The 14,340-nt window shown below is 42.2% G+C and overlaps 1 protein-coding gene across 1 annotated transcript in view; it reads right to left on the bottom strand.

Annotated features, from left to right (window-relative positions):
* Positions 1-1,019: 1,019 nt before the first annotated feature.
* LOC137646993 (ras-related protein Rab-18-like) overlaps positions 1,020-14,340 on the bottom strand; it is a 129,814-nt gene continuing 116,493 nt past the window's right edge. Inside the window, exon 5 of the mRNA XM_068380078.1 lies at positions 1,020-1,451. Coding sequence (XP_068236179.1) covers positions 1,338-1,451 — 114 coding nt within the window. The 3' untranslated portion in view covers positions 1,020-1,337. The remainder of the gene's footprint in view (positions 1,452-14,340) is intronic.

The raw sequence follows: 14,340 nt of genomic DNA, 5'->3' as shown, positions 1-14,340 counted from the left end.
TAATCACCGGCTAAGTTAAATATTGAAAAATAAAAATTATGAAAGAAACTCTCGGGAGGATCACCTAACCCTCCGGCGGGAAGGGAGTTCTCCGGGAGGGAACGGACAAGCTAAAGATTATGCACTCCCTCCGCCAGCTAAGAAAGGCCGTTGGCCCATCGCCGTAAGAAGGAATGTCGAGTCAAGAGCTGGAAAAGTCATATAATAAACTGTTATTATTTCAACTTAATTACTGAAGAAACCTTTTGGGAGCACCACCTAACCCGCAAACGGGAAAGATTTTCCCCCGCAGATGATCTGCCAGCCATCCATGTAAGAGGGAGAGCGGCGTAGTAAGGGAGAAGAGTATCAACACAATAACTCCCAACTGCAGCGGAGGCTGAGTCCACATTACGCTGCCACACAAAGAGCAACTGTAATAAAAAAAAACTTAAATTGTATATACAGTAAAAACACTTTGAATGTTTTCATATATATATAAAAAGAAAACAAGTGACAAAAACAGAATTAACTGTAAAACATTGAAATAGCAAGTCTTGGCAGGAGAGAGCGGCAACACCCGTCCTCTACTGATCCAGAAAGCAAAGTGGGTGCTAACCTCCACCTCTCCCGCTAACTAGAGATTGGGGTGGTTATCGCTTGCTAAAATTCTCATGGACCCTCTTTCAGCTTTGCCGAAAGTAATATTCCTTATAAATAGCGAAGGGTTTGTATTTAATGACATCAACAAAACATGACAAAAACTTTCTTGCAGTCACTGATGTGAATGAAAAGGTTAATTTCAACAATAATTTTCTATTCAATTACTGTATTGCAATATTATTTGAATCTTCATGTCAAGTACCTTTCAGTTTAAATAAAATTTTCATGATTTTATGAAATCCTAGTGCTGTACAACTAGAGCTAAACAAATTACAGTACATACTAAATGAGAATCTAATATGGTAAAATCAAACATAAAATTTCATAGCTTTACTAGCAATTCTAAAAATATCAGGGATAGTATTGACAAGCCTTGGTAATCAAATTAATTTTATTACTAATACAATCAGGATGAGCTATAAACCTTAATCATAAACTCATAGAAAAAATTCCAGAGATTATTATTATGAATATAGGTACAATACTGTAACAGCATTCTGTACATACCTTGTGTAGTTTCCTATAACGTATCGCTATTGATATTTTAATAAAGCTATATAATGAGACCCTTAAAGGTATCTATGTGCATATCTTTGAAAACAGCATACCCAACAGGAATTATTTTTGGGGGGGATAAAAAAAAGTTTTCATTAAAAGTATCATAATCCTGATATCACATTACAAAACCTATAATTCTAGAGTAATGCACAATAACCACAATAGCTCTGCTCTTCATTCTGTTGGCTTGAAACACTAAAACCACCTTGCGATCTCTGGTCCATCTCCCAAAGTCCTGGAGTTTGGATGATCTGTGTGATATAAGCAAAAGAGATTATATTTCATCTTAATAAATAATAATAATCACATATAAAAAGAGTCAATTTGTACCTTTAATTTGTTACTTTTCACAGCTAAAGGTTACTGGTATGTATATATGCAATGATGTAATACAATACTGTAAATGTAAGAGGATTACATCTTGATAATCATGTGATCTACCCTTGGGCTCCCCAGCATCAACAACCTAAGCTGCTTCCTAATTTTTTACTTTTATTAACTTATTAAAGTTATTATTCATTGACTTCTAAAAGTGACAATACAAGTTTCCAATGGATAGTTATGAGCATAGTTATTCCAAGTCAAATCTGATTTTACCTCTCAAAACACGATAGGCGTCCTGCTTCTCCAAATAAGCAGATCTACTATCATCTTTAAACCAGTGTTTGTCTTTCACATGATATTTTAATACATGAAAAGGGATATGTCTATCAATTATGTTGACCAGATTCTCATTCAAGAGAACAACAGGCGCAATACTTTTATATAATTGTGAACAATTCAACTGCAAAAGATCACTAAAAATTCCATTTCAGTCGGCTTGAGAGTTTGTATATATCTTACATGTGTATGACACATCAGGGACAGGCTGCTCAGTCTTAATTACTAACAAAACCAACGGATGATCTAAGGTACAAAGTGGAAAACCAACACTAATTGTTATAACACCAGGGGATTCAGCATATACTATGTCCAAGCAGTTATCAGACCTGAGAGTACCTTCACTTGTGATTTGTCTTTAGCCTAATTTAGAGGCAAAGTTCACAACTCTTTATATATGTACAGTAGGAAAAACAAAATTCAACCAATCCCTATAGTGAGGAGCACTGAAATTATCAACAGGCACATCTGCAACAATGAGCATTGGAGTCACTGAACTTGAAAATGATAGTGTAGCTATCAAAATAAAACCTCTAGGTTATTTAGAAGCTCAGATATTTACGTAAACATTTTTCACGGCAGCCACTTTGTAAAATCCCGGATGGTGCCTATATGGGCCTTGGGACAATTGTAAACACTGCTCCCTTGACTAGGGGAGCTACATGTTGTCATGCCTGCCCTTCGGGCTATTGGTGTCTCCATGGAGGACTCTGGTATTGATGATGCCTGGGTAGAAGCCGATGTCTATGGATCTACAACTAGGGAATTCCTGAAATGTACCTATTCATATGTAGGTCTCTATGAAAGGGCACCAGAGAAGTTCTACACAGACAACACACAACTGAAAAACATGTCCATTTCTATGGCCTCTGGGGTTATGGGGATAGAGCCAATGAGGAGCATTATAGGGGCAAAATCAGCAAAGGCTTCACCAGCCTTCCATGTGTTCACTGGCACTGACAACATTATCATGCATTGATCTTTTCCAGTGCAGCATTGAGTGTCAGAATGATGAGGACACCCCCAATATGTGTGAAATAGATGATGCCGATGAGGGTGATAATATGTAAAGAATCTTTGTTTGACTAATGATTAAACCCATTTTTGTCCTGTTGAGCATGTTAGTTCTTAATGGACACTAAATTTAGTGAAATGTTCATGCCTGATCAATTGTGAAACATTCAATAACAGGGAATATTTTAGTCAGATAAATTTGTGGTTGAATCTAACTTATTCATTTTGATATTGGATTCGTTGGCCCTGAAAACAGCAGTTTAACTATCAAAATCCTATTTCTAGGTTATTTAGAAGTGGAGATATTGACAAAAACCTTTTTGTTCAGGGCAAATAGAAAGTGTTTTTTATGATTGTTTATGCTATTAAAGCTTCCAACACTGTAGTTTTGATACTTTACATACATGTCTGAGAAAATTACATAGTGATCCTGACTATCATAGAGGTAATGTTATATGTATTTCCACTACAGATATAACTGATTGAGTAGACTCTGTCTTCGGTCAATTTTAGTATGAAAGCATTATAAAACTATCTGGTATTTTGGGTATCTTCCCACGCTCAAATTTTCCATAATTCGAGAAAGGTTTTGGTCAACAGGGGTTCACACTAAATAATTAGCATTATTACTTCTCAGAGTGTAACCTAAGAGTTATTGTTTGTTTAGGGTAAGTGTAATTTCAAGATACAGTACAGTAACTGTAATTTATACCCTATGCCAGATCAACCAAACCCATTTACAATAGGTTGTACATAGAGCCTCAAGAAGGCTACTCGTTGCTTTATGGGGATTTACTTTTATGTTTCTGTGATCCATATTTGACTACATCAGGCGACATCCACAAACTAATCTAATGACTGCCTCCCTTCTTTTATAAAATAGAAATACCTGAAATATATTTCTCGGTCCCTCTATCATGTGCCTCCACAGTACAGTAGTTATATGATTTGAAGAAATATTTCAAATATTTTTCAGCATAATGTGTCATGTGAGTAACTATGTAGCTAATTCTCCGTGACTAGCAAATAAAAAAATTATTGTGACTAAAGAATTTAAATTGAAGGAAACTGTAGAAGTAGGTAATATTAGATAAAATAAAAGAAACTGTAGAAGTAGGTAATATTAGATAAAATAGGACTAAGTTAAAATAGGACAATTCAAAGATTATTTGTATTTTTCCTAAAAATACAAACCTTTAGCTATTTATTACGGATTTTACTTTCAGCGAAGCTGAAAGAACGAACCGTTAAAACTTAGCTAGGATTAACTACCCATCCTGCTAGTTAGGGGGGGGGGGGGAGCTCGCTAGTCAACTCCCACTCACTCACCTGTGATTGAGCTCACTTTGCTTGGAGGTAGGACTTCAAGGGGGATAGGGTCGGCGGGTAATTTTGTATAAATAGCTAAAGGTTTGTATCATTAGGAAAAATACAAATTATCTACAAATTTGTCATTTGTTCTGTAACTGGAATACAAACCTATACTATTTACTAGGGGTGACTCACCCATTATGAGGGTGGACGTCCATGCCAATCTGGCTTTTGGCTTTACCTAGGGGCTCCTTATCTTAAGTACGTTGGTACCAAACATGAGGAATCACTAATCACTCGCTAAATCTTGCTATGCAAGGTCTGCTGCCTATGCAAGCTGTGTGTTGAGATAAGCAGTGTGACGGTCACGGTAAAAGTTATTCCGAGTTTTTGTAGGAAAAACTGTTGTAACTAACACTTTTCCAAGACCACCTCGCCCAAGTATGGGGATGCAACAGTATTGACACAATACTAGGTACACAAGGGAGCATGGTTTACTTGCAGTGGTTTGAGGTCAGCTTGTGCAAAAGAACCTAGGTTGCTGCTTTCCCCAAGAAAGAGGAAGATGAAGAAAAGAATAAGAGCTAGTCCTACCTTTTCTTCACGCAGACTAACACCAGGTAACAGTGCCCTCAACCTTCTACTACTTGTCCAATAGGGAGCTTGAGGTATTAGACCAGCTGTTGTGCAGTCATCACAGGGCCGATAGAAAACGTATCGAGTCTCCTGTGGGTCACGTCTTGCAGGTAATGGGCTGTGAAAGTTGTTTGGCATTTCCATACCCCAGCCTGTAGAATCTGCATCACAGTACAATTTCTTTTGAAGGCCAGAGACGTAGCTAGGCCCATGACATCATGGGCTCTGGGACGACGTGACAGAGGAGGATCTTGATTTAGAGCATGGTCTATGATCCTGCGAATCCAAGCAAAAATGTTCTTAGTGATCCTTCTCTTGTTCATCGCTGTGCTGACGAACAGTGCAGGCACTCGGGGGCGAGCTGATGCTGTTTTCTTAAGGTAGAGTCTCAAACTCCTCAATGGACAGTGTAAGAGATGGTCTGAGTTGTCTGTTAAAGAGCGGACTCGTTATCAGGAAGGAGTTGAATCTAGGATCCGCCACCACTGGATTCTGAGTCTTGCCACAAACTCGGGGACGAAGCTGAACGTTACCTCTCCCCATCCCCTTGAATGGGTGACGTTGCATTAGACCATGTAGTTCGCTGATTCATTTTGCCAAAGCTAGAACGAGCAGGAACACCGTCTTCCAAGTCAGGTGGCAATCTGTTGTCTGGCGTAATGGTTCGCAGGGGGTCTCTTTAGAGACTGGAGAACTCGAACCACATTCCATGGGGGAAGTCTCACTCCTGACTAAGGACAGGCATGTTCGTAACTCCGTATGAGTAAGGAAAGTTCTAGCGATGAAGAAATGTCCATTCCATTCAGACTGAGTCTGAGGCTTGGGCCTGAGCAATAGCCTTTTACCGCCGAAACTGAAAGGCGCATTTCTTCACGCAAATACAATAGGAACTCCGCAATTGCTGGAATAGTGGTATCGAGTGGAGAGATACCCCTTCCACGACACCAACCACAGAAGACATTCCCCTTTGCCTAGTAGACTGCTGCTGATGATTTCCGCAGGTATCCAAACATCCTGTTTGCAACTTGTTGCGAAAATCCTCTCCGAGTGAGGAGATGTTGGATAGTCTCCAGGTGTGAAGTCGTAGTGAAGCTACGGCTTTGTGGTATATATTGACGTGTGGTTGCCTGAATAGATCATGTCGTGGAGGAAGTTCTCTCAGAAGCTCCGGGAACCATTCTGCATCATGCCATAGCTGAGCTATGATGGTCACTAAGAGGTTGACTGATGTTCTGGCCTTGTTAAGTACCTTCCTCATCAGACAGAACAGGAGAAAGGCGTAAACGTTGATGTTGTCCCACCGTTGTTGAAATGCATCTTGCTAGAAAGTACAGAATTGGGGTCTGCGATGGGGGAGCAGTAAAACAGGAGCCTTTAGTTCAGGGCCATTGCTAGGAGATCCACAGTTGGAGAACCCCACAAAATCAGGACTTTGTTAGCTACTAGATGATCCAAAGACCATTCGGTACTCACTTTCTGAAATGCTCTGCTCAGATTTTCGGCAAGAACAATCCTTTTGCCTTGAATTAAGCGTGCTGATAGTGGTATTGAATGGATCTCGGTATCTCTACTGCTAGATGGGATAGGGGCTCCAAAAAAATACCTCCTTGCTTGTTGATGTAAGCCACTACTGTGGTGTTGTCGCTCATTACCACCACTGAGTGGCCTACCAGAAACTGATGGAACTGTTGAATGGCCAGAAAGACGGCCTTCATCTCTAAGAGATTTGTGGAGGTATTTTTCTGACTTTGACCATAGGCCTGAGGTCGCGTGGTGCAGCACGTGGACCCCAACCCTTCATTTGAAGCATCTGAAAACAGCATCAAGTCCAAGGAGAGGACGAGAAGATCTGCGCCCCTTTGCAGATTCTCATCTTCCACCCACCAATTGAGGTCCGTCTGTTCCACTAGTCCCATGGGGATCGGAGTGTCCGGGAGATCGAAGGCTTGATTCCACCTGGACTGGAGGGAACGAATCCTGAGGTGGAAGTTGGGAACTAGACGGGCCAAGAATGATAGGTGTCCGAGGAGACATAGCCACTTCTGAGCCGGGCGTTCTTCTCGTCTGAGAAAGGGTCTAACAACATTTTGCAGCTTCATTATTCTGTCGTCTGATGGGAAGCCTTCATGGAAATTGGTGACTATGACAATACCTAGGTATACCAGTCGTTGAGTGGGAAGCAGGGAGGACTTCTCAAGGTTTATCATGATCCCCAGATCTTGACAGCCTCAGGAGTTTGTCTCGGTGTTAAATAAGGGCTGCCACCGAGTCTGCTAGGATCAGCCAGTCGTCCAGATAACGGAGGAGATGGATGCTAATCCTGTGTTCCCAAAATGACATTAGGGCGAACACTCTGGTGAAGACTTGGCTTGCTGTGAAAAGACCGAAGCACAGTACCTTGAACTGGTATTTCCTGTTGTTTAGGCTGAATCTTAGGTACTTCCTTGAATATTGATGGATTGGGATCTGGAAGTAAACGTCCTTTAGGTCCAGTGTCCACATGAAGTCCTGTGGTTTTACCGCTTGTCTGACCATGCGTGCCATCTCCATGCTGAACGACATCCGTTCGACAAACTTATTCAGAGCTGAAAGGTCGATGACTGGTCTCCAGCCTTCAGATGCCATTTTCAGAAGAAAGAGTCGACTAAAGAAGCCTGGGAGTCGTCAAGGACCTCTTGGAGAGCGCCCTTCTCCAACATGGTCTCGACTTCTGCTCGAAGGGCTAGCCCCTTTGATGATTCCATCGCAAAAAGGAGTTTATAGACACTAGAGATGACATGAACGGGACACGATACCCTGAACCAATCACAGAGACTGCCCAGAGATCTGCCCCGAGTTCCAGCAACTTTGTAGGCAGGGGGAGTGCCTATCTTAGCGTTTACGGCCGTGGCTACTCCCTTTAGGGTATTTTCCTCCCCTGGAGGACTTTCAGCCTTTGTTGTCTTTGGTAGGAAAGGGACTTCTAGACGTCATTTTCTTTGCTACTGTATTACTCGTCAAGGTTTTGGGCGGGTTAGGCTGCTGAAGAGCTGGTGGCCTGTAGGGTTGGAATGTCAAGGACCTGTGGAGGAGTGTCCTGGTGGGACTTCCTCCACCTTTCTGCAACCTGCTCCATGTCCCTTGGCTCGAACAATGAAGAACCATTGAGAGAGGAGATCCTGAGCCTAGCAATCTCTGCGTTAGGGACCTGCTGGTGGAACCTCTCAGATACAGAGTCCCTACGCTTAAGGATGGTATTAGCCCACAAGTTCAAAACTTGGTGGGTTAGGAACTAGATGATATGGGTACCAGAGAGGAGGAAGGTTTCCATAGCCTTCCTGGTACTTTCCTTAGAGAAATCCTTGGTTTGTACAAGTATATCCAAGGACCCCAACCATAGATCTCCACGAAGTACCCTGCATGGCATACTTAGCGACTTTCTCTTGATTGAGGATCTCTGTCGCTGAGAATGAGACCCGACGGCTGGAGAGTCTCTCTAGAGAGATCCCCTTGGTCAGCTCTTTCAGAGAGTGGTGGAGTGGAAGAGTTGGTCGAGGCTCGTCCAAGACCTCATAATACTTCCTTTGCTGGACGCGAGGTGGTGGGAGGAAAACTTAACGAAGGGAGAAGGAGGATTCAGAGAGCCATAAGGCGATCTTAGCCCTAGCACTCTTCAGCCCCTGAGACCAGAGCAAAGCTGCATTGGACTTTGAGGGATTTTGAGTGCCAAATACATGGTCTAGGAATGTGTCTTTGCCCTCATAGGGGGGTACCTCTAGGTTGCCAAACCTGTTGAGAACCCTCATTAGAGTCCGAACCTGCCAAAATGGATTTTCTGACTTTCTGTTCCCCCTCTGAAGTGGGACTGCCAGCGAAGTCTCCTTCGTCCAACCACGAGAGCTCGTCTCGGGGTGGGTCACTGTCATCTCTAGGGTGATTGAAGATTCCTATGAGTTTGGCAGTCCTTGAGGAGGACTTTGGCAACATCTTGGAATCCTTCGACTACTTGCGAGGTAGAAGGTACTTCTCCAACATGGAAGGCCTTGATGGTCTGTCCTTTCTGGTTTCTTCTGGAGGTGGAGTGCTCTAGTAACGAGGGGAGTCTTCTTCTGAAAGCGGAAGGGAGGAGAGTGACACGTGTTCCTTGTGATGTTCCCTTGACTGGGGTGGCAGTGAGCCAGGAGAGAGCGTGGAAGGAGACCCAGGGAGGCTTGGCCTTGATGTTGATGGCCTCACAGGGGTCAGTTTCAACTTAGAGGACGAGATTGGTATCTGAGACCCCTCTTTTCCTCTTCAGGGGAGAGGCACCCAAGGTTCTTTGCCGGGCATCCACTAGTATCGAGGGGTGTTGAAGGCTAGCAGAGGTTCCTGAACGGCGAGCTGAGAGGGCAGGCCCGAAAGCTTGCTCTACTGCCATTACGATGTAGTGGTTTGCAGACTGTGGCCAGATGTAGCACACAGACTGCCTAGTGTCCGAATGTCGGCCTCATTCCAACGTTCACTACACACAAAAAAAAAAAGAAAACCAGTGGAATGCCCAGAGATCTAGGCAAAGAGTAACCAATCAAGAATGAACTGGGCACCACCCCTTGATCATATACTGGGCAAGGGGACCCAGCTAGAACCTTAAATTTCTCTGTCTTTTCTTGGGTTCCCCATCTCTATCCGCAGTGCTATGACCATATTCCTAAATTACAGGAGCAGCATGCGTTCTAGGTAAGAAATAATTTGATTTAAAGGTAATAGACCATTAGGAGAGGAAAAGAAATATCACAAAGGCAGGAGAAAAAAAAAAATCAGGCTGGAAGGGTTGACATATCGCTTGAGGAAGCGTATTGAAAGAGGATTAACAACAACATACATTTATTAGAAAATTTAAGAAAAAAAAAGATACAATATGAAAATGCAGGTATACAAAACGGATTTTGAGCGAAGCGAAAAATCTATTTTTGGGTGAGATGGCCATGTCGTCCTGATGGAAGGTTCCTTTAAGTAGCTTCCTAGGGTATATTTGACTACAGTGATATTCCCAGAGGATATAACTTAAGGTCTCCAGAATTCTAACTCCTGGCACGAATATCCTTAAAGTTTCCTTTTAGGATATCGCATAATATCAGGGGACGTATTCTTGACACGCCACATAGCAATCTGCACTCCGCATAGCGTTTACGCTTGGAGGGGGAAAAGTGGCAAAATAAAAGAGGAGCCGTTATAAAGTTCCCTTCCTCCGTTACTGTTTGAGTACTCAGATGGCATCATCATTGACCGCCATCTTTATTCCTTGTAGCGTGGAACTAGTACTTATAGATACAGTATTATCGGGAGGGATCCTGCCAAGCCCTTTCATAGAAAGGAGGGCGGGACCATCAGGATGACATGGCTATCTCACCCAAAAATAGATTTTTCGCTTCTCTCAAAATCTGTTTTTTGGGCTCAAGCCATGTCGTCCTGATGGAAGTTTACCAGAGCATTAATGTATCCGTGGATTTCCCAGTTGTGCCATAAACTTCAAGACAACATTTCCTTGGTCATCCAGACCTAAGAGACCTATGACATTACCGTTATATGTCATTTCTTCTAATCGTATACCATGTTAGTGCTTCCTGCCCCCTACAGGGAAGAATCGAACTAGACTCGGGAAAAAGTCTCGAAGTTGTATATTTTATGTAACCAACCTAGCATTCAAAGGGACATACAGGTATCTCGGTATGTCTTTAGCCAAAGTTTGTATTTAGGATATGAACACAGATTCATGTCAGCCACCATAGCAACTAAGGTATAGCTGTACCGTAACAGACGAGATTGTATCTCGTATTGAAACAAGTTAGTTCTAGCTAGAAAGGTTTGCTTACGTATCGGAACAAAGTTACTAACTTTGCTCGATATACTTATGCAGAATAATAATGAATGAAATGAATGCTCTCACATAACTTTATTAAAATGTTTAGGGCGAAATAAGACGCACAAAACAATGCATCATTTATTGTCAAACAATAAATAAAAATTCAGCAAACATTTATAACAACATAAAATGCAAGTGAAGTAAAATTTTCTAACATAGACAAGCAGAATAAATCAGAAATACAGTGAACCCTCGTTTATCGCGGTAGATAGGTTCCAGACGCGGGCGCGATAGGTGAAAATCCGCGAAGTAGTGACAGCATATTTACCTATTTATTTAACATGTATATTCGGACTTTTAAAACCTTCCCTTGTACGTAGTACTGTTAACAAACCACCCTTTAATGTACAGAACACTTAATGCATGTACTACAGCACCCTAAACTAAAACAGGCACAAATATTAAAGGCGATTTTATATCATGTGTTTCCTAAACACCTAAAAAGCACGATAAAAAATGGCAACCAATGTTTTGTTTACGTTCATCTCTGATCATAATGAAGAAACAAACTCATTTAGTGTACACATATATGTACGTATGGTTAGTTTTTGCATCGATTATATTGATTATACAGTACTGTATGTTGATTTTTTTATTACCAATGTTTTAGTTTACGTATTTTTCTTAGGACTTCCAAATGAAATCTTTTTCTTTATGACGCCGCCTGAAACGACGGCGTGTACGCTCAGTAAACAACCACGCTCAGAACAAACAAGGCATTTAACACGCATGATGATAGTGATAAATAATGATACAGTACATACAGTATTTACAGTAAAAGCATTTACAAAATATGTTACCTTACAAATATAAATTATACAGTACTTGTACGTAGCAAAGCAGGAAAACAATTTGAGAGAGAGAGAGAGAGAGAGAGAGAGAGAGAGAGAGAGAGAGAGAGAGAGAGAGAGAGAGAGAGAGATTGTTTTACGTACGTAAATGTAAATTTTAAACAAAAAAAATATGATAGGTTACAACATGTAGACTTTTAAAACCTTCCCTTTAACTTAATGCATACAGTACGTACATTACTAAACTATAAAACAGGTTAAAGTAAAAAATAAAGATTGTTACTGTACTCACCACGAAAGAAGTTCAAGAAAAACTTGAATGACGATGGCGATGAATTTGCTGCACAGTAGAAATGATGATGATGAAGCTGATGATGTGTTCTACTGTGCAGTCAATGATAGTATTTTACGTCTCTTCAGACGGAGATGTCTTTTCCTGGGACACCTCTTCAACTTCTTCAATTTCTTCCGAAGGTGTACTAGCAGGAGGAACTGGCTCTTTTTTGCGAGGCTGAAAAAACATTGTGATCGGAAGTTGTTGCCGCTGCTTCTTTTTTCGATCCAAGAGCATCCTGTAGGGAGTCGTGATGTCATCAACCTTGTTGCAGAATTGCATCGAGCGAACCATATCCTCGTCCCACTCTTGCAACATTTCTTTCGCCTCCTTCATATGGTTGCAGAACTTGGCGAGCCGTTCTAATGTTAAGCCCGTTTCTTCGACATTTTCTTGGGTCTCTTCCTGGGTACCCTCACTCTCTTCCTCACTTGCCGATTTCGTCAGGTCTTCGAGGTCTGCGTCAGTTAGGGGCTGGGAATGGCAGTCCAACAACTCGTCGACGTCTTCAGTCGTCATGTCGCCAAACCCGTCACCCCCAATTATGGCAGAAAAACTGCACAGATTTCCGTATTGCAGAGTGTTGGATTTCCGACGGAGTAAATCCCTTGTCGTCGTAAACAATATCGGGCCACAGCTTCTTCCAGCTCGCATTTACGGTTGCAGGTTTCATCTCTTGAAGTGCCTTTTGAATATTCTGCAGGCACGTGGCTATGGTGTACTGCCGCCAGTACGCCTTCAAGTTGAAGTCTTCATCCTCGTCATCTTGGGCAGCATCCACACACGCAACGAGGTCCGCCAAGGTATTCTTCGTGTAGAGGGCCTTGAACGCCCTGATAACCCCCTGGTCCATTGGTTGAATTAATGACGTGGTGTTGGGTGGCAGGAACTCAACCTGAACGCCCTCACGCGACAGGTCAGTTGCGTGTCCACCAGCGTTATCCATAAGGAGAAGGATCTTGAATGGCAAGCCCTTCTCCAAGAGATATTCATGGACTTGCGGGATGAAACACTGGTGGAACCAGTTGGAGGTCAGCATCTTCGTAATCCATGCTTTTTGATTATGCATCCAGTACACGGGAAGGAGATTCTTATTTTTATTTTTCAAAGCGCGAGGATTTTTCGACTTATAAATAAGCCCCGGCTTTAACAAAAATCCAGCAGCATTGCCACACATCACGAGGGTAACGCGATCCTTGAATGCCTTAAAGCCAGAGGCTTTGGCTTCCTCTTTGAACAGGAAAGTTCGCGACGGCATTCTCTTCCAAAACAAGCCGGTTTCATCCATATTAAAGACTTGTTCCGGCTTGTATCCACCTTCAGCGATAATGTTCTTGAAAGTCTGGTTCACGTAAGTTTCAGCAGCGGCAGTGTCAGCGGAAGCAGACTCCCCATGCAGGGAAACGCTTTTCAGGGCGAAGCGTTTCTGAAACTTCGCGAACCATCCTTTGCTTGCGGAAAAACGTTTCTGAGGCTGGGAATCAGTGGATGTCCCTGGTTGAGGATCATCTGCATCATCATCATCTTCAGCATGGTTGCCGTCGTCCTCTTTAGGTTCCTTTGCAGCAAAATTCTCATACAAGCTCAAAGCCTTTGTTTGGATGGTGTTCGTATCCAACGCTATGTTCTTCTTCCGGCAGTCGGCAATCCACACAGCTAAAGCACCTTCCATGCGTACGATCGTTTTATTACGCGTTGTAACGACTCGCTTCGCTGATCTGCTAAAGGTGATTGCAGCAGTCTTTCTAATGTTCGCCTCGTCCTTCTTGATGTAGCGAACGGTGGATTCGTTGATGCCAAAATGGCGGCCGGCGGCCGCGTAACTTCTACCATCTTTTAACATGTCGAGAAGCGTAACCTTCTCAGCTATCGTCATCATTCTTCGGTGGCGTTTAGGCTCACTACCAGCCTTACTAGAAGCAGAACGCTTGGGAGCCATTGTAACAGAAAGTTCAACAAAAAGTTCAACTTAAAACAGTCGCACACAGCACAGATTAAACTTCACAAAGTTAAGAACGTCTACTCAGCAATACGCGGAAAGAGAAAGTGAACGATGCAGCCCCGCGAGAACTTTGATGCTGCGGGTAGAAGATGCGGGCAAAACACCAATCACAGGCTAGATAACAAAACTTGAGTTTTGATTCGTCATCTATCAGCGCTTGAACCAATCACAACCCGTCTTACAGTACTATGGTGCGTTGGTTACTCATAGAAGATGCCCCCGCGCATACTGAACGTACGTAGATTAAGTACAATACCATAATAATAATAAATAATGATAATAATACTGTACAGTAATAATAATACAGTAATAATAATGATTAATAATAATAACAATAATAATTTTATTAACAACAACAACAATAATAATAATAATAACAATAATAATAAAAATTTACGTACGTACGCTATTTTACGCCTCTCTCTCTCTCTCTCTCTCTCTCTCTTTCTCTCTCTCTCTCTCGTACGCTTACAGTACTTATTCGAAATGTGATTTTTGCAACAAAGAATAT

Source organism: Palaemon carinicauda, chromosome 9 (genome assembly GCF_036898095.1).
Source record: "Palaemon carinicauda isolate YSFRI2023 chromosome 9, ASM3689809v2, whole genome shotgun sequence".
Classification (NCBI taxonomy): domain Eukaryota; kingdom Metazoa; phylum Arthropoda; class Malacostraca; order Decapoda; family Palaemonidae; genus Palaemon; species Palaemon carinicauda.
Note: the sequence above shows the minus strand (reverse complement) of the source record. Positions and strands in the feature narration are given on the sequence as shown.